We start from the raw sequence: 21,142 nt of genomic DNA, 5'->3' as shown, positions 1-21,142 counted from the left end.
ATATATATAAGATCACGGTGGTGACAGTAATTATTGTCAATAAATCACATTTATAAACAAGATTTATTTTTGACTCACATCAAAGCTATTTGCAGCCTGGCTGAGTGCCAGACAGACCTGGTGGGACCCGAGCAGGGCTCCAGGAGGTGCACCTGTTCTCAGGACCGACTGTGCACCAGAGGCTGCACTAACATCCAGCCAGTAAAACAACAAACACATGTGTGTGCGCGTGATTGTGTGTGCGCACGCAATGCTCCCCGCCACACAAAATGTCCTGACCAAAGAAAGCCCACGACATTGGCCAACGCATGCCTGGAATGTGCCCGGGGGCTCCTGGGGAACGCCACCCTCTTGGCCTTGTACGCCGAGCCAGGGGCCTGGACTGTGTGGTGGTACAGGCTCTGGGCCAGAGAGGGCGGCCCTTCTTGTGTCCAGCCCCACAAAGAACTCCCGCCTCCGTCCACATGGGGGCTGAGTGCTCGCGGTTCCACAGAAGTGCAGCAATTGAAAGGCTTTCTAACACTTTACAATAAGGGTACATCAATGAACCATGCGTTTACATGAGTTAATACAGTAATAAGCACCAACAGTTAACTCATGGTTTAGTCATCATTTACTAATGGTGTTCATGTTTGCTAATTGTTTTCATGTTAACTACAGTAATGATGTTCATGTTAACTAAGGTAATGTCATTCATGTTGACTATGGTATTAATTTATTCATTATTGAGCTAACCCTAGCCGACAGAGTCTGAGGTTCACTGAGCCCTCTGCGTCCAGGGGCAGATGATGCGGAGGGGGTGTAATCTAGTAGGAGTTCCATGCCCCTCGGGGGGCGAGGTGGAGGCCCTGACGGGGCGGCAGAAGGAGCTAGCAGCCAGGATTGAGCCGCCTGCTAGCTCAAAGTTTAGCTAGGCGTTTCAAGTCAGGAGAAATGTCATGTGATAAAATAATACACTTGAGCACGGATTGAAAAGTTTAGTTCCTAATTTAAAATGATCAAATAAAGTTTAAACTCAACCTTTTTCTATCATTCGAGATAAGCACATTAACTGGTAAGTGCCTCCCATAACCACCACCAATTACCTGTTTAACAAACAAATCGTCATTCAAAAATATTTGGTGCATTACTTCTAAGACAATTATATTATATCATACAATGCTATAAAATTATAAAGACATAGTTCCAAGAAAAAATGACACAATAACGAAATCCATTCATTAATAGTTAATGACAATTTATTGGCATTTCTGAAAGTAGTTTTGTTTATCAATTCATTTGCAAGCCTTGTTTGCTGCAATACATATTGTGAATGTCGTCTCTACGCTCAGGCGAGCAGAGGGATAAGTGTGTGCAGCGTTGATGCTTCATTGAGCTCCATCTCACCGTCAATAGTTCGCACATGCCTGCTTGTGAAATGTGTATGCATTGCATGCAACTCAATCTTAACGCTAAAATAACTTATTCAAGTAAAAAACTCATGTATTTTTTAAAAGACAAGAGCAGTCCTTAATAAAAAGGGGAATGATCAGTTGATCGAGGGTGTTAGTGAGGGACCTCTCAACACAACAAACCCTGCCTCTCCTTTTATGCTACACCCTTTGTGCCAGCAGACACATTTGCAGAAATGCAACAAACAAACAAAACAAACCACTGTACATTGAAATGATATGGATTATTATTCATAACTATTAGTGTAGTAGTTTAGTATATAGTTCTGATTTTGTGGCATCGCTGAACAGTTCCACATTATTATTTTTTATAAAAAGCTGCCTGTAGGTATTAGGTAGGATTCAAGAGTTATCAAGAGAGAGACTAGCAAAGTGCAGAAGAGAGACAGATTTTGAAACTAAACTACCCCACCAAGAAAGGTTCCCTGCCTCCGCCCTCGAGGATTGTTGCATTTCACACACCTGGGTTTGACAGGCCAGATACATTAAATCAGGGAAGAGATGCCCTGATTGGTCAGAAACCTGCCTGGAGCGTTCAAAAGTGTAAATTATCTCCTACAAAGGCAGGTGCCTTCAACTCGAAACAGATATTCTCACAGCACATTAAACTCTCTTAAAGCTGAGGAGCTCAATCAAATCATAGCTCTTAAACCTTACCCACAGCAGCTTTAAGTGGTTCATAGAGAGCTATGGGTGTGGTCCTTTTCATTTAACTCTCGGAGGAGTCCGTCTCCTCCGTGGAGCCGTCGCTCTCCACCTCCATCCTCCTCCTGTGGTGGAGGTTCCTCCGTGGGGAGGCTTTCTTCTGGCTCTCCCTCAGCCCCCCTGGAACACTGCCACTACTGTTGCTACCAGGGCTGGCGGAGATCTGAGATATGCTGGAAGCACGAAGAAGAACACGCATCAGTTACCAAATATATTTCATAGTAATAAATGTCTTATAAATGACACAGTATAGATAAGAGATTTAGTGTGTGTGTGCGTGCTCGTGTGCATGTGGGCGTGTGTGTGTGAGGGTGGGTTTGTGAGAAAGTCTCACAGTTTAAGAAGCTCTTGATCCATCTCTGGGTCAACCAGCACATCTGATCTGTTGGGTAGCGCACCTGAAAAATGTATCATGGGTTTGAAAAGGTGCGGATCATTATAGCAACTATTAACGATTATAATAATTATATATATGTATAGTTTGATTATAATAATAATACACACTGCATGGTAATACAGCCCTGTATTGTGCAGCATGTACATTATTCATTGACCACCTAATGCTGACCTATTTCTGTGTTGATAGCGTCGTGTTTGGCCAGGCCCATGAGGAAGCCGTAGTATGTGACTTTGGGACTTTGCTCCAGCACATCCAACATACAGGTCCTAGAGGGGTAACTAGGGCACAGAGACATGTGGGGGGGTGTCAGAGCAGATAAACTGAGTTGATCTGTGGAGGTCAGATATTACCGACAAATGAAGTAAGTTACCTCTGTTTAAACCTGTCACAGAGGCCATTTATGCACTCAGCCAGCGTAGAGGCCTCGACACCTTCCTGCAGTTCCTGGCTGGTGTTCTCCTCTGTGGCCAACAGGGGGAGCTGCTCTACAGCGATCGATGTGGGCACGATCACCGTGTTGGGGCTCTTACCGAACAACAGATCCTGGTAGATGGTCAGGACGCTCGCAAGAAACTCTGTTGGGACATTTTTGTAGCATTTGGGGAATTCATATTTTCAGACATTAATCCTCGTAGCGGAAACACTCTTGCTTTTGAGCAATAACCATAGAGATATCATGACCCGGCTGAAAACCATGATATGGACTATGTTGGCACCATAACATTAAGTTAAGTGTTAAGCCCAATAAAATGGGACCACCTACACACAGAAATGGGATACAAGTATTTAACTTCATCGTTGTCTAGCCCTTGTTTATTATAAAGTACCACAAATATCGGACTATTAACTGTATTACAAAAACGAAATACCATAACCATAAACAAATGAATTACCGTAGATATATACTGCAATTATATATATTTACTGCTAAGGGTATACAGGTACGGAGAACAACAACTTTACCATGGTAATAAAACAGCAGCTGAAAGGCATAAAGGAAGTCTGCAAACGACATCAGATAATCAACAGCGTCATCCATTAACACAATTCTGCAGAAAGGAAGAGATAGCATTAATCAACAACAAAATATCTAACTTCTTAGGAGGCTAGAATATAACATATGATGGCTCAATGTTTAAATAGTCATTGCTTCCGTTGCAGTGTACGATAAGTCACTGCACGCTGCGCTGTGTGTAAGTAACAAGCTGACCTGGCAGCACTCTGCACCAGCTCCACTGGGAAGTCTGGACACAGCAGCTGGAGCACAGAGCTGTACTCCTGCATGGACAGAACGTCTGCAATTACACAAGAGAAATAGAAACAGTGCAAATCATGGCAAACAAAATGAAGAAAAACAAGATGTTTACGACTGGCTACTGCTGGGAGAGTACGACAGTAATGAATGGCAGGAAAAATCTCCAAATATCCTTGAATGAGCTGTATTTAATGTTTAGCCGTATTTATTGCCTTTCATGTAATCAAAATAGGTATGCTGTATTGACTTAATTAATCTACAAATCCCTGTATTAACAGGGAGAATAACTGTCTGGTACGTAGATCTTTACTTGATGAGTGTGAGGTATAGATAAGTGAGGGGCGGGCTAATATTTCCATGTTTGTTCACCTACTCACCTCCACTCCTGCCAATCTGTCTGAAACATCTCCAAAAGACTTTAATGAATGATGCTCGGTTGTGAGGAGTAGCCTTGATGTAGTTGTATTCTCGAAAGAGGACATGGTTGCTGTTCTTTACACTGCTGAAACTTAAAAACAAGGAAATGGCATCACAAATGGAACATTATACAAATGGTTTAACCAACAAATCACATTACATTTGAACATATCAGAATTGATTCCCTAATTTCTTTATAATTTAGTTCCCGATCCCTCAGTCCATTCTTTCTACGTTCAATAAAAGTCAAAAATTCATGGCGCATTACTGTTCTGTCTAACTGATGAAGTGTATCTTAAAGGTGCAGTGTTTAAATTGAAAATATTTAGATTTTCAGACTTGCCCGATATTTAATGCTTTTTCATCATTGTGTTTTAACTAGTGTATAATCCCAAATATAATCCATCACATGATAATCGTTATGTTTTGTTAAATTTGGCCCGGTTATCTTCACTATGACCCATTTGTGATTGTTTTTTGTATTGTCGTTGTATGAGCGTTAGAATGAGCATTTTTTTTTATAGGAAATGATGGTGTGGCGTTATACTATAAGAGTCAGAGATGCTGAGTATGTTTTATATCATCTTAGTCTACGCTGAAGGTGACTATGACAAAGATACCCGATTGTGATTTATTTTTCAGGATAGAGCCGTTAAAAATAGACCTTGCGATTAAAAGGAATGTCTCTTTTCCAAAAAAAGGAAATTGCGGTGATTGTGTAAAGCCCATTCAGCTCCATGAACAGCCCATCCAGCTTTGATTACATCATTTTGGATAAACCTTCTGGCACCTTACACAATACAGGCCAGTGCTAGTGGCCACCTCAATTGTGCAGACTGGCCCTTTAATATGTAAAACTATGGTTTTAACTTATGTGGTGAGTACCTTTTTGCTAATATTGTTGAAAAGGTAATTAAAGTATATTGCAGATATGAGAGATTAATGGAACAAAAAACACGTTTCATTCAATGCATTGTTTACGATGTGGTTATTACAATGGTTAGTAAATGGTTATTTCCTGTGTCATGTTAACTGTATAGATGTTTTAAAAAGGACAATTTGCCACTTACTATTCTGCAAAGTAGCGTATCACTCCAAACTGGGTGTATTCCTCTTTATGTTCCAAAAGCTGGGTCAAGGCATCGTTGAGGTAGAAAAGCACATTGGTCTCTACTATAGTAACACACACATGACAAGGGCATAACAGACAACATGCAGAACAGACATCCTACATATATACGAGCCATTGCATGCAGCGACTGATTAATGTACAAATATAATCATGATTAGCCTTTACCCATCCGCAACAACCTTCTAAGCAAATACCTGCACTTCATATTGATAGCATACAACGAGCATCCAGCGCCCATACCACCATCGCACTTAAAATGTCTCAAAGCCGACATCAAACCACTGACATCATCAAACCAAGTCGACCTCGCCTACCTAGATATTCATCCACCGGAAGGACTGGGTTGAAGCGATTCATATTGATGGTTAGAATGGAGAAGGAGTCAGAGTTAGCATTAAAACGCAGAATGGGGCTGATGAAAACAGCTTCCGATCACTGTTGTGTTATCACTAGGGGGACCGACTGCGTTTGACCGACTTCCGTAAACACAGAAGGAGATCGTGAGGAGATCGTGCATGTCCGTGTCCATCCGTTGTCCAGTGCGGTCAGAGGTCAGATTAAATCTTCGAGGAAAAAGATAATTGGTTTGACTCTTCGTTTATGTATTATTTATTCACATACATTTTTATTATAGTTAAAATATCGATGATACAACAGTGGCTATTGTTTATGTATATATTGACCATATGCATTTATGAATTTATGAAAGAATATAACATTTACGATGGGTATAAGCATGTGTGTGTGTGTGTGTGTGTGTGTGTGTGTGTGTGTGTGTGTGTGTGTGTGTGTGTGTGTGTGTGTGTGTGTGTGTGTGTGTGTGTGTGTGTCCGCGTTGGGTGGGGGGTGGGTGTGTGTGGGTAGTTGTGGAACTAGACTTAACTGAAGTCCTGAAGACAAAATGTTTTATGCAATAAACCCTTTTCACAGAAGCATCATAAAAACACAGGTGTCTCATGACACTTATTATGACTCTACTACTTTTATGTTGTCCAGGGCGAGAGGTAGATTTAACTAGTGGGTGAAAGTCCCTGGTACATAAAAGTAGTGATAATTTAGATTAAGAGCATCCCCTGCTTTTGTTACACAGCGAGGCTCTCTGTGAGAAGGATCTAGGTCTATAGGGCTTAACTGTAAATTGTGACATCACATCGCAATAAACTGCTGCAATTTTTGGATTATTAGCAAGTTAGTCATTACTGTATGTTGGTATTTTCTTCTTTTTGGTCATTGTTTGTAATTAATAGTGAAAGGATTTATCCTTCTGTGGAGACTCCTCTGTGAGATGTGAGTAAAAAAAACTAGTTTTCATATGTTACGATGTATTTACGTTGATTTAGGATGTTACATTATTCCAAATATCTTTAGCACTCTCAATATGGTGGAGTCAAGTATCCCCAACCAATAATCCCATTATGCATTCTTATGAACAAGCTCCATTGATTGTTCTCTACTGCAAATAAGTTAGTCACCGAAATTGTCTATCAATGACACCGTGAATGTATCTAACAGTCAGCCAAACTGTCTAGTCTTGTGCTGCATTAGCAGAATAGATCTAGATCAGCAGCATTATGCTATCTCTGTCCACACGCTCCTTTTAATATTGTTTATGTTTGGTGCTTTCATTTGTTTTTTGTCGTGAACAGAGCTATGAATAGATAGAAAAATCGGATGGAATAAACATGACATCCCTCATGTCACAACCTGTCACACCCATCAGACAAAGTAGACGTGCTGTGAGTCAAAGCAATTGCATACCACACATACTTGACATACTTTGCCTCATTGACTGCACACCTTGCTTGAATAAGAAATGACTCATCTTGGAATTTGTTTTTATTGGTTGTTTTGTTGACTTTCAATTTTGATACACTTACTTAGTAAGTAAGGTAATGCTATAGAAATGTTTTCTGCCAATATCAAATACACATTACATTTATAGAAAAACTCCTGAGACAAAGAGACAAAACTTGGAAAGGAATATAAATATAGAAGTGAGCATTCTGCATGTCTAGGACTAGGTAAATGTAAAACAAAGATGTAATTAAAACTAAAATACAACTTAAAAATTATTCTCGTTCTCTTGTTTCCATTTTGTTGCACTTAAAAGCTGTTTCTTTTCTTATTATATGAATTTTTGGGGTTATATCTTTATTGTTGAATGAACTACTGTATGTCGCTTTGGACAAAAGTGTCTGCTAAATAAATGTAGTTTAATGTAATGTAAAAATGATCAGGCATTGCTGAAGATGACAGAAGACAAGACATATTGGTGGCTACATGATTGCAAACACAACAAACTTGAGGTCAACTGCAGTTGCTGTTGCAAACGCATTGCCTCCATTCATCGGATACCACTGTTGCTATTATTGTTGTTGAGCCAATATATTTATATGTGCATGTATAAGTGAAAGTGTGTGTGTGTGTGTGTGTGTGTGTGTGTGTGTGTGTGTGTGTGTGTGTGTGTGTGTGTGTGTGTGTGTGTGTGTGTGTGTGTGCGCGAGAGAGAGTGAAAGTGTGTGTGTGTGTGTGTGTGTGTGTGTCTGTGCACGTGCACGTGTGCATGTGTGTATGTGTGTGTTTTGTCCCCATTCCAGGACTATGCTATCACTCAGGATCCGCAGGGAGGAGGGTGGAAAAAAGAGGGAAAGGGAGGACAGCAGATAGCTGGCAAAGTACAGGAGCAGTTCGAGGGGGCCAGGACTGGGCACACGTCCTAGAACAGGGTAGTACTAAACACTCACATCCTAGTACAGGGTATTAAACACACACATCCTAGAACAGGGTAGTACCAAATACACAGACATCCTAGTACAGGGTATCAAACACACACATCCTAGTACAGGGTATTTAAACACACACATCCTAGTGCAGGGTAGTACTGAACACACACATCCTAGTACAGGATAGTACCAAATACACACACATCCTGTGCAGGGTAGTACTAAACACACACACACACACACACACACACACACACACACACACACACACACACACACACACACACACACACACACACACACACACACACACACACACACATCCTAGAACAGGATAGTACTAAATACACACACACACACACACACACACACACACACACACACACACACACACACACACCCGAGTACAAGGTAGTACTACATGCACACATTGACGCCACGATATTATAATATGAAAAAAGATAGAGGGAAGGAAAATGTGAAAAAAAGAGAGAGGAAGTTTAGAAACGATATTGTATATTGCTCTTTTTGTTGAATATCTATTCGATAAACCTATTAATGGCTATGATCTAGGGCCAGGCTAACAGGCTGTCTCTTCTTCTTTTTTCATCTTCTACGTTTTGTGAAACATCTAACTCTTATCCAACATCGAACTAGCCTATTCTGTTTCTATTAATAATGTGGTGACAAGATCATAGGAAATACACGCCCTGTCCATTTCGCTCTCCTCGCCCAGGTTTGTTTTGGGCCCTTCAGTTCCTGATAGGAAGATTCGAGACGGCGGGGTGAAAAAGAGATAGCATTGCCCTTTTAGCAGTAGAGCCACCGGATCAAGGCGACGTTTGCCCATCCGGCGGCCACACCATTCTACACCTGTCGCGATCGCTGTTCTCCTTTCCGCCTTCTAACACAGCTGTGAGAACAGAGGCACATTTACATCGCCAGAGACACAAGCACTGACACTAACTGGAAACGTGGCGTGATTTTCTTTTTGTCAACACCAACACGTCGATCGAGCGGACATTGTCTTCGATATCCAGCGTTTTAATGTATTGTTTTCTCCCCGAGGGAAGGACAACAACACGTCTGGTGGATGATTTTATCCGCAGTGCTACAACCGGACAACACTATGTCAAGGCACCAGCAAAGGACGCCGTTCAAACTCCCTCAAAACGTTGTGGAGGTCAAGAGCAAAGTAAGTATGGGTCTTTTACCATCATTATGATTCTTTCGTTTTTTTGGTTAGTCGTTTGGACATGAGCCAAATGTGTTTATTGTTATGGATGCGCGGTCAATCAGTGCACTACGGCACAGTGCTGGGTTTCTACCGTAGTGCTTCTGGTGTGTAGCGTAGCGCTACTGGTTTCTACCGTAGTACTACTGTTTTCTACCGTAGGGCTACTGGTTTCTACCGTAGGTAGAGGGGTATCGAACAGACCATCGCCATCTATTGCTTAAACTGATACTGTATCGTGACAGTACTGAGTTATTTACACGTGCCTCTGTGTTTCGTGGGTACCGCCGCTCTACCGTCCTACGATCCACCGCCGGGTCGAAGCACCTTCTAATCCTAAACGCACCAATTGAAAATCCCATGTATCCCCCTTTTTTTATATATATCTTTAATCCGACTTGGTCAGACGTTTCATCCTCGTTCTGCTGTGACATGCTATTCTGTTTGATTTCCATTATAATTTATTGTCCTCATCTTATATTATTATTACGCTGGTTCTGCATACGCATTAGAACCAACCCCCCACCCCCACCACCCCACACATTCTCTATAGCCCGTGTACTACATTCTCTCATAATGGGTCATGGATTGTGGGAGGGTATGGAGAGATTGATCGCCGTTTTATCAGGTTTGTTACATGTCATACTACACATTGCGGTCCCTCACAATGTGTTGGAAATATGTCAGGCATGTAATGCTGAAACCGCTGAGGAATGTTGCAGGGCAGGTAGAGCAGGCTACAGTTTTCATCTCTACAGTGAGCCAGGCACTTCATCTCCATCTAGCCGTCAAGTCGTACCCTTTGTATTACTGTTGTCGAGGCTCCGGATGTAAAATAACACTGTGCAGCCCATCTACTTTTACATTTGGACATGTTTGAAAAAGGCGCTGAGTAACACAAAGTAGCGCGAAGAGAAGGGCTCGTTCTTTTCTTGGCTAGACATGTTGTCCTGTCAATTACTGCCAGATCAAATTGGACAAAACTAGTAAATGGAAAACTTGAAAGTCCTCTCACAATGACCTACAATTAAAACAGGCTGTTGAACGGCCATGATGAGATTTACACGTTTTTAATAATTGCAGGCGCAATCATGCAATGACTTCAAGTTCTTCATGATACATGTTCTTAATGGCAGTAGTTGATGTCATATTCCGGATATCCTGACGGGCTGTGTACATCACCTGACAACATCTCAACATTTTTGAGTTACATCTCAGAGAAGTTTTTCAGATGATATAAATAGTTTTCAAGCTCCCAACCTGTATTTCAGTGTAATTCTTTGGTACCTTTATCAATTAAGCCAATTAACCAGTGACACTATTGGACTGGCTCATCCAATTGTCTGCCCAATTGCTTAATTTCATTTGACAAGAAGTAAAGAGACAAAATGCAAATAATGGATTTAGAATTCAGCTCTAATATATTTCTAACTAGCCTTTTATCACAAATGCAGAGAAGGCTTACACAACCAATATTCAGATGAGATTTAAAATCACCCAAAGTTGGCAAGCAAATAAACTATTATGAATAATCATAAAAAATAAATGATAATCCAAATCTTCTATCCATGACATGTACCCCGTTAGCAGAAGGCGGAGGTTACTAATGATCTAGATGGGCGTCAAGCTGCGCTCCACATCCCTCATGCTGGCTCCTCTCTCCAGTTTGATGCAGAGTACCGCCGCTTCGCCCTGAAGCGGAGCGGCGCCGGAAGCTTCCAGGAGTTCTACCGCCTGCTGCAGAGTGTCCACCACATCCCGGGGACGGACCTGATGCTGGGCTACGCCGACATTCACGGGGACCTGCTGCCTATCAACAACGACGACAACTTCCAGAAGGCCGTCTCCTCGGCCAATCCGCTGCTACGCATTATACTCACCAGAAAAGGTAAGGCTGTCATTATCCCTGTAAGACGAGTTAGGACAGCATTATCACCACCATAAGAGGTAAGGCTGTCATTATCCCTGTACGACGAGTTAGGACAGACATTATCACTGTCAGAAGAGGTAGGACAGACATTATCACCAGAATTGGTAAAACAGACATTATCACCACCAGAAGAGGCAAGAAAGTACATGAAAGCAGCAGACTAAGCATTGGTGTTATGAGCGAAACCTGCCTTTGTCCTCTGATGACACCTCGGTCATTGCGTTGCCATCTGATCACTCCTGTTTCATACTATGGGTGGGTGCCTACCTGAATGCTAGAGAACATAAGCTGGATGCTGTTAGACAGACCCTCACACATACACATGTGCAAGCGCGCACACACGCACAAACATATGAAACCAGCCCTCCAAGGTGGGGGTCTGTTCGGGGGTACTATGGCTCTTTCTTTGCATTGTTCTTTGTCTTTTCCAAATTCAGCTGTAATGTGAATCCGATGCTGACTACAATAGGTTGCTATTGTTGTTTGCGATGCAGCCTATCACGTGTCTGATCAGATTACTTCAACAGTGTGTATACACAGAGGCAAAAGAGCAAGTATTTGTCACATAGAGGATATATCTGTTTACGGAGCGATATAATGTAGAAAGGATCACGTATCCATCTAAACATAATGATACTGGTGCATGTCAGTAAAAACCTGTATCATTATATTCACTGTCTTTTGTGAAAACTTAGGAAATTATTTAAGTTATCGTAGTTATTATTGTATTGCTCTGGGTCTTGGACCCATGGCATGGTTTCATCATGTTTCCCCATGTTTCCCCATGGTTACCCATGGTTGACCACGGTTGACCATGGGTAAACCATACTCTTCCCCATGGTTATTGTTTTAAGGGGAAGGAATTCAGATTTCCTCATTTTAGTTTAGGCTCACGCTGACACACCCACCACATACAGGTTCTGCATTGTTCCTGGCATCATCTGCAACACCCTCTCTGTGCTTCAATTATTATCTCTTTTGTCTCTCTTTCTCGTGTGTGTGTGTGTGTGTGTGTGTGTGTGTGTGTGTGTGTTCAAAACCCATCAGTACTATGCACTAATAGCTTCTCTACGCTATTAGTCACTGAATGGGATGAGCTCACTCTAGAAGACTAGAAGAAGATAATCGCATTATCTCAATGCATTTGTGTGTATTTTTGGACGGTCATGCATTCACTCTTTTCTGTAGGAAAGGCTCAACAATCGGGCCAATGCAAACTTCTGCATCATTTAAGTACATTTGTGACAATGGGACATTAATTGAGGCTAAATGAGTGTGTTTGTGTGTGTGTATGCATTTGAATGGGAAATGGACACAAAGCTAGACATCAAAGTTTAAGGAGATACTATTTGGCTCTGCTTTGCATTCGGCTTGACGAAATATGTAGATCTATAAAATCAGTGGAACCTTTTAAAAATACCTCAAACCCTCCATGAAATTGGCTACATATCAGAGAGATGGATGGAGAGAGGGCGGGAGAGGGCGGGAGAGGGCGGGAGAGAGACCTGGCTGCAACAGCTGTTTATACTGTCCTCCAGTGAGGGGCAATGGGGCCTTTGGTTTGGGATTATGGTTGGAATGTTGCAACCATTAACACCACGGGGGCTAGCCCAGCCTAGTACCTATGTGCACTCAATGGAACAGAAAATGTATAAATGACAAGGTAAAAGGATCCGTAAAAAGAGCCGTTTCAAAGCGACACAGAAGTTCTGGGAATGGGTCTTAAATGTTCATGATATGGGGTTGTCTGTTGAAAGGTACAAGTCAGACTTGTAAAGGACAGAGGGAGAAAGAACTTTGTTATTGTTCTTCATTTTTCACAGCAGAAGTTACTATTTCCAAAAGGTCATCATGTTATTCAATTTTGCAAGTTCTTTCTTTTAGATTATCTTCATTGCGTGTGTATGCGTATCGTGTGTGTGTGTGTGTGTGTGTGTGTGTGTGTGTTTGCTTTCGTCTGCCTTTCCTTTTTAAAGTCTCTCTCCTAGAATGAATAGCACAATTTTTTATTTTAATTTCTCTATTCAAATGATGAAATCCATACTCTTGTTGAACGAGCCAACCGTTGCCCCCAAAAAATTAAATACATGAAGGACAAGGACTTGTGGGCTTAAGTAAACAGAATTCTTAAAATCTGTAAAAATAAATTTAAAGGCACTGATCAACTACAATGAAATTGTCTGACTAAAGTCTGACTTATTGTATTTGGTGGGATAATGGAAGTTAAGTCCTTATGTGGCTAGAGTTACAAGTTGCTGATTGTGGAGGAAAATACTTTTATCTTGGGGAGAACAAATACAAAATGGGAGGAACAAACCATCAACACCGGTTGGTCATCAGAAAAACAAACGCTTTATCAATTTGACGCTCAGAAAAAATGGTGTGTCAGCAAGAGCCTGGGGTTGGGGGTTGTTGTGTGCAGCAGGCAGACAATGACAGTATTCTGCAGGGTAGAACACAGTTACATACATCTCTCAGACAAGGCCTGCTTAGAGCATGTTGTACGAGCTGAAATATTGGCACTCTAAACTGGCATGTTTACCATGTCATCACTGCCATTAAAGCTTTCTTCTCTGTCTTAAAACCCTGACGTTTCAAACGTCTGTTCTGTTTTCTTAGAGAGATTTTGCAATGTTGTTGAACTGACTGTAGCTGAGTGACTCTTCTACTTTTTGACTAAACAGTGAACATACTTCAGGGAGTTGTGTGAACATACTTCAGGGAAGGTTTGGTTAACAGGTTTTTACAATAGAATCTGAATAAAAAAGACAAAATTGAAAAAGTTTCATCGACTTTCTTTGGCTAAGCTAACTTGACTATAGCAATAATATATTTTCCTGGTCAAGAAAAAGAGTTGATCTGCAACATTTAACATATCGGAAAAAAATATTGTACTGGAACTCCTTGTTATGAAAATATATGAAAGATATTATTTTAGAACTATTTGTTGTTGTTGACATCCTCATCATCGTCCTTGATGATGGAGTGATGAACTGCCTGAGGTCCACGCATTATAGAAAGACGTGTACACAGAGGAAGCAACAGTCTGATTGAGCTGTGCGACGGCTATTCCCGGAATGCGAGGGGAGGAATGCAGAAGGTCGGGTATTTGTCTCCAGTGGAGATAGGCACGCTCTCGGGCAGGTTGATTGTCTACAACATTTTCCTTGATCCTCTGGCTCCTACATGACTCGCTGTTTGGAAACTGCCAAAGTCCTTCAATTTCACAGTGTCCACTTCAGTGATTTCGGCAAAGCTAATTCTTGACAGAGTTGACTGATGATACTCCATTAAAAACCATAATCTCAGCATAGCTCTGATAGATCTAATATCTCAGTAATTAATGGAATAATTATTATTATAATTATTATAAATATTATAAATATTTTATGCAATCAACAACATTGTGTGTGGCTTTGGCAGAAAGCATAGACTTCTTGGCTGGAAAGGGTTTCAATATTAACGTTGTGTTAGCGTATTAAGTTGTGATGTATGCAGACGCTTGTTATATATTTTACAATATAAATGTGTTATGGTTACTTTGATCATAACCACAATTTAATAGGAATGCATGTAACATGGTTTTCCTGTAATGTAGCTCGTACCAAATGTTAATGGAAAAACATGGAAGATGATTTAATATTTAAATTAAATTACAAGCACACAATTTATGCAGTGTCACCTCATTTATTCACAGCACGGATCAGATTCATGGGAAGTCGGGCACTAAATAAATCCCATGTGACTGTGGAGGAGAGAGGAACAGACTCTGACCTTCCCCATACTCTAGAGAGTGTAAACAACCTCCGACAGAGTCCATTTAGTCTGATAACGCATTCCTTGAACCTGAAGAGCTGAGGCTGAGTCTCAACTACAAAAATGCTTACGGCGAAAACACCATTTAATGTACACCTAGGGCGGCTTGACATTGATTGTTGAAGTCAACCAATGTGGGCTTTCGCAAATGGAGAAAGGAAAATCTCTAGAATCCAAATAAAGCTTGTGAGGAAAAACACAAGAAAGTAAAATATCTCAGCATGAGATAATTGGCTAACCTGTCTGCAGGATACGGAATTTGATCTTTTAGCATAATATTTTCAGACCCAAAGAGATTACTTTACCTCCACACATAAATTAAGAAAAATATGCAGGCGTGCTGACGTACTTGGATAAGGTGATATGGATAACCCTGTGAATACAACCTGGAAATAAGAAGCTAATGCTTCTCTCTTCTCCCCTAGCCCCTCTACCTCCTTCCCTTCTGAAGTCACAATCCTAGGCCTATAGTCATTGGCTCCGTCACCTTCTAAGGTTTAGTAAAAGGCCCCTTTGTATGGCGCAAGTCCATAGACCAAATCATATCGGGACTAACTTATCAGCTTTAAAAAATATCTCTTTCATGTGGGCCCCAAGTTTGCTTCAATGATGCATTGTTGAAATGTTTTTATTAGAGTTCTGTAGTATTTATTTCTGTGCAGACTGATCTTGGTACACTGGACCAGATCTGTTGCATCGGGTTATAGATCCAGATAGTTTCTTGAAGGTCCTCCATTAGGGCTCACACACCTTGCACTGTGCCTACTGCCTACCTCCAGATGTTGGAGAGAGGTTTGTTTGCACAGTGACATTTTCTCGTCACCGGTGATTCCCACTGGGAGGAACGTTGGCAGATTCCATTGGGTTCTTGTAACCCTTAACCCACCACAAATATATATATGTTTAATATTTGATGAATTTGTTAAATATGAAACTGGGATGGTGGATTGTTGCTGATCAATTAAGACCAGAAATAGAAGTACAGCTTTTTCATTTTAAAAGCTTTGGTTACAACGATATTAATAATGATGATAAGTGATAATATAGTTATGGTATAATAGTAGTTGAAAGGAAAACGTTTGTTGTTCGGTGTGGATGAAGGGGTACTTGAGCCGTATATAAGACTGAAAAGGTTGGGGAGTCTGCACCTTTTTAAAAGGATCAATAAGGAATAATCAAGCCTTTCCCTCTGACTTCCTGCCCTCTCCAGAGGATGAGCCCATCGTGTTTGCCACCAACTCTCTCCAGAGACGGAAGAAGGGGCTGGGCTTGACGGGGCTCCGCCCTAATGCCTCGGGCTCCACCCACCAAAAGAACAAGCCGGGCCTCATGATTGGTCTCCCGCAAGACTTCCGGCAGATCTCGTCCATAATCGACGTAGACATCCTGCCCGAGTCGCACCGGCGGGTACGGCTCCACAAACACGGCACCCGCAAACCGCTGGGCTTCTACATCCGCGACGGTGTCAGCGTGCGCGTCACCCCCCAGGGCGTGGAGAAGGTGAGAGTGCACGTAGTTGTTGTTTTTGTTTATGTTTTGGTAGATGGCACGTGTTAGGATGTTGTTGATACTCGGAACAGAAAGCACTTCGTCATCATGATCTTGTTTTTTGAAGTAATGAGATGAGTAAGCAAAATGTGGTTTAGGGTTGTATTCTATTTATTTATTTACTTAAGTATCCTAGTGTAACCTGGTTTTATATTACATCTATTTTTGTGTTGATTTATATCCCAATCTTGAAATATTATCTTATATCTGAGGAGAAATGAGAAATCTGACCCTTTAGGTTCAGCTGTTCTTACAGTATTGAAGTACTGCACTACTTACTCGTAGTCAAACATCAGATTCTGTCTGAACGGCTGTTGCGTCCCCCCAGGTCCCCGGGGTGTTCATCTCCCGGCTGGTGCGTGGGGGGCTGGCAGAGAGCACGGGGCTGCTGGGGGTCAACGATGAGATCCTGGAGGTCAACGGCATCGATGTAGCGGGGAAGTCTCTGGACCAGGTAAATAACATGGGATACCAGTAGCTGGGACTTATTTATGGGCGCTGGTACTTGTATATATAGATTTTATATTTTTACTCACTCACTTAGAATAAGAGTAGCCCAAATGAATGATGGAGGGGGCTCTAAAGGTAGTTCCATGAATTGTGTCAAGTAAACCCTCAGGCCTATTCAACTGTGGAAAATAAATATTCCCTTACATAAATAATCTTGGTTGGACTCATTTACCATTAGGTAATCCCCAATTAACTTTTCTCCGGGTAATTTCCTGTTTAAATTCCCCATGAAAGCTAAGTAAGTGTTTTTACATTCCAGGCTGGGGCCACTGGATTACGTATAGCAAAGGGTCCTTTCGCATCCAGGTGGAATATTGTATAGGTATGAGAGGTGAAGTCGAGGCCACGTCCATACCACACCGGCTTAATCTCAGGAACACCGTTTTTTCTTTACTTCGTCATTTTAGCCTTCTGTCCGCACTGCACCAACACTTTCCACTCCTGAAAACTGCTTCTCATAGGTTTTACCCTTAGAAGCAAGCTTTTGGAAAAATTGCTTCTTAGGGGATGAATCTGTACAGTCTAATCTTTGATAACTTGTTCTGCGAGGCGATCCGGACATTGTTGGTGGCGCAAGTGGCCTTTAGCAATGAAGGCTGCTTCTTTAGGAAAGAGTCTCTGTGGCCAAGCAGACTTCTGCAGGCCTCTTGTGGAGGTTACAGTTAAAGAGGTTGGGTTGATGATCTTGGCCTGTAGCATGCGCTTTAGCTAGGCAGGGTACTTCTTATAGGAAAGAGTTTCTGTGGCCACACATCCTAGCTCATGCCTATTAGGGAGGTTTAAATTAAAGAGGTTTGGTTTATGATTATTATTTATGGCAAAATGGCAAGTAACAATTAAATACATGCAGTAGAAGCCGTTTAATCTATGGAGTGCAATTTGATTCCATGTTTGTATTTTATCCTGTGTTTAACAGCTACCCTTAAATGTAGATCTAAAATGTTTGGTTTCCTTTTTAATGTATTAATTAAAATATCTATTCTATATTTTTATAAAAGATGTACCCATGGTTGTTACATCTCGTATAATGTATTCCATGAGGTGTGACGAGTCTCCTCTTCCCCAGGTGACGGACATGATGGTGGCCAATAGCCACAACCTCATCGTGACGGTGAAGCCGGCCAACCAGAGGAACAACGTGCTGCCCCGGGGCAGCAAGGTCTCCGCCGGCAACGCCTCTCTGGGCTCCGGGTCCACAGGCTCCGCCCTCTCCTGCGACTCACCCAGCCCGGTGTCCCATAGCAACCCCATCACGGCCAGGTGAGGAAACCGACCTGTGCTGCACAGGCAGACACAGAGGGGTAAAGGAAATGGGACGATAAGAAGATTCACTTTGTTTTACTGCAGGGATTTGCTCTGTTTTAAAATTAGAAAGTAACTTATAAAATGCGTCCATCCACCCACAGGGTTTCCCCCATATGTTGTCAGCTCCTCCCTTTGAGTCAGATGTTGTTTAGGTTGTTGGGGTTGTAGTCCCACCTTTCCAACTTTGACCGCCTTAACAAGCAATCAAGGTGTTATAACATAATAAACAGCATCAGGATGGGAATTTGAATTCTGGTTTAAATAATAATTATTATTATTTAAGGCATAATAATCCTTAATGGCTCACTTTTCAGTGTCTCTCACTATTGAACAGGGATCCGATTTGTTAGTTATTTCACTCTGTTTGTTTCCATAGCGACAGCATCGCGGAGGGCTACAGTGAGGAAGAGGACGACGACGGCGACCTCATCATCGAGAACGACAACCTGTCGACGTACATTCCCCACAACTTACACAGCAGCAACAACGGCAACTACAGCAGAGACTCCCTGGGCCGGCTCGGCTCCGTCGCCTCCAGCGCGCCGCTCGCGCACAGCGCCTCCATGCCCAGTAGCTTTGTCACCTCCACCAGCGACACTTCCATGACGACAGTCAATCAAAACGGAAGTCCCGCCCACACGGCCAGCAGCAGCAGCCAGGAAAGCATGCGTGAGGACGGCAACAGCATCACCCTGTAGCCACCGCTAGAGGGCGCCAAAAACACACAGCCGAAGAGCACCAGAGCCGAGACTTAACTCAGTAGCCGCTGTTAAGAAGGCGCCAAACCCACCTGAACAGCACAGGGCCTGGAATAACTCTGTAGCCACCACTAGGGGGCGCTAAACACACTCAAAAGGGCAACAGGGCCTAGACTCACTCTTATCCCCTTTTAAATGTATTAGGCCTGTATACGTTATTTATGGTGCCCCTCACTAAATAACCTTCAACCCGCCACACTCAGACACACAAATAAACGACCCTCACGGGTTCTAGGGTGAAAGATAGGGAGTTCCAACGCAAAAAAGTGAGAATGTTTAGGTTATGTAAACTCCAGTACTGCATGTGTGTTCCCCCCTGAATGTATATTGGTTGATGCAATCTCTATTGCATAAACAGGAATTCATTAATTTTAGAATAACATACTTCCAATGGTTTATTTGCTCTTGCTACAGTGCCAATACCTTACGGTCCGTTACTTGGTTGTCTTCAGTTGCCTATTTGGAGGTGTGTTAAGGTAATCGGTTTGGTTGTTAGTCTCATGGTTCCCTGTTGTTCTTTCCTTGGCCCGGGTAACCTTGCCTTTTAACACTATCCTCCCAGCTCCACTGATAAAACTAGTATGCATTTGTTGAATTTTCCATTTATGTATGGCTCTGGATGCTCAGTGAAATGAACCTTTCAACAGATGTACCCTGAAACAGTGCGATCATTCAGATCAACGCGATGTGAATGATAACATGCCTTACCTTCAAACATTGCGGATACAACCGCTGCAGTACTTGATCATGTTTTGAGGTCACAGAATACAAACTATGAAAAAAAAGCCTGTGTTTACAGACACACATGCTACACTTGCATTCTCCTTAAAACAAAAAAGAGCTGCAGATTTTATTTTAATGTATAATATATAAGCATATGAGATGAAAATGAAGGATTATAAACAAGGGAATTTTGATTACATGGGATGGGATTTTCTATGTAAAAGAACCTTTTATATTAAGTGCGAATTGTGCAGAGTATTTTTCTTATTGTATTTTTAATTGGGTCTGGAGGAGAGGCAAATGGGAACAGTCGAAACATGAAGGAATATAATGGAAACATACCAGTGGTAGAGGGCATTCAAATGCACACTCTGTGTGTATGTGTTCTCTCAAATCATTCTACAGTATTTATTGGGCCCTAATAATGGCTCACAATTTATCCATATGTACTCTTAAGCTTTTTGTCCTATACCAATTGGGCTTGCATTAATTGTGCCAGGCTAAGAAGAATCTCAAGTCTACTGGGAACCCAGCTCAAAAACCTGATTTGGTTGAAAACTGGACATGATGTTTGATTGTTTTGAAAATAGGGGGCAATATCATTTTTGGGAGTCAATTATTTATTCATTCCTTAATTCATTGAATAGTTCCCTTTTTCATGTGATGATAAGTTACCAAATTGGTATGCAGAAAATAAAAACATTTAATACAAGAACAGAACTAGGTGAAATAAATGATGAATGCATTGGTTAATACAGTTAAAATGCACCTTACTGTAGAAAAGTAATGCTGTAAGTAGTTGAGAGGAAAGGTTTGTCATTCCCAAGCCGATTGTTTGAACCAAGCATACTTTGGGCTTGGAGGCACTGAGGCAGGCCACTTGGTGTCTCAATCAATAGGCCTTTACAATTGAACTGTGAGTCATTTGAAGGACACATTCTAATCTTCAAGTCACAAACTGTTGTAATAAAGTACTATGACAATTATTTGGTTATTATTATTAGTGGTATTATGCTTTTTATCCCTGAACTTCCCTGCAGAGTTTCAACACTTTGTTTTTCGGTCCAGTTATCTGCCTGGGAATGCCATGACCGGGCACCAGAATGGGCAACGACGGTTGGGTACATAAAGCACAACATTGATATAAAAGACCCCCATGCACACAAGCACGCGAACCACGATCTTCTACCGGTAGAGGTCAGTAGAGGACGGTCACTAAATTTGCTATTTTGTGT

General features: G+C 41.7%; 2 protein-coding genes across 4 annotated transcripts; one reads left to right on the top strand and one right to left on the bottom strand.

The window, feature by feature from the left end:
• Positions 1-1,216: 1,216 nt before the first annotated feature.
• On the bottom strand, positions 1,217-5,816 carry cstpp1 (centriolar satellite-associated tubulin polyglutamylase complex regulator 1). 2 transcript variants are annotated; one of them, XM_060060770.1, is made up of 9 exons: positions 5,675-5,816; positions 5,299-5,401; positions 4,189-4,319; positions 3,767-3,851; positions 3,520-3,605; positions 2,927-3,131; positions 2,725-2,834; positions 2,491-2,554; positions 1,217-2,329 (listed from the first exon to the last, which is right to left on the bottom strand). In XM_060060770.1, exons 1-9 carry the CDS (start codon positions 5,715-5,717, stop codon positions 2,161-2,163), a joined length of 996 nt encoding a protein of 331 aa, XP_059916753.1. In that variant the 5' UTR covers positions 5,718-5,816; the 3' UTR covers positions 1,217-2,160. The 2 variants fall into 2 exon arrangements, with proteins under 2 accessions (XP_059916753.1, XP_059916754.1); XM_060060771.1 differs by having other exon boundaries at positions 3,767-3,834; positions 5,299-5,357; positions 5,675-5,815.
• Positions 5,773-20,893, top strand: LOC132464411 (partitioning defective 6 homolog alpha-like). 2 transcript variants are annotated; one of them, XM_060060769.1, is made up of 7 exons: positions 5,773-5,911; positions 9,157-9,278; positions 10,983-11,205; positions 16,274-16,563; positions 16,940-17,065; positions 18,188-18,381; positions 18,803-20,893. In XM_060060769.1, the coding sequence occupies exons 2-7, from the start codon at positions 9,177-9,179 to the stop codon at positions 19,122-19,124; spliced, it is 1,257 nt and encodes a 418-aa protein (XP_059916752.1). In that variant the 5' UTR covers positions 5,773-5,911; positions 9,157-9,176; the 3' UTR covers positions 19,125-20,893. The 2 variants fall into 2 exon arrangements, with proteins under 2 accessions (XP_059916752.1, XP_059916751.1); XM_060060768.1 differs by lacking the exon at positions 5,773-5,911 and adding an exon at positions 8,495-8,998.
• The last annotated feature ends 249 nt before the right edge of the window (positions 20,894-21,142 follow it).

This window comes from Gadus macrocephalus, chromosome 9, assembly GCF_031168955.1.
Source record: "Gadus macrocephalus chromosome 9, ASM3116895v1".
Taxonomy (NCBI): domain Eukaryota; kingdom Metazoa; phylum Chordata; class Actinopteri; order Gadiformes; family Gadidae; genus Gadus; species Gadus macrocephalus.
This window is presented reverse-complemented; position numbering and strand designations above follow the sequence as displayed.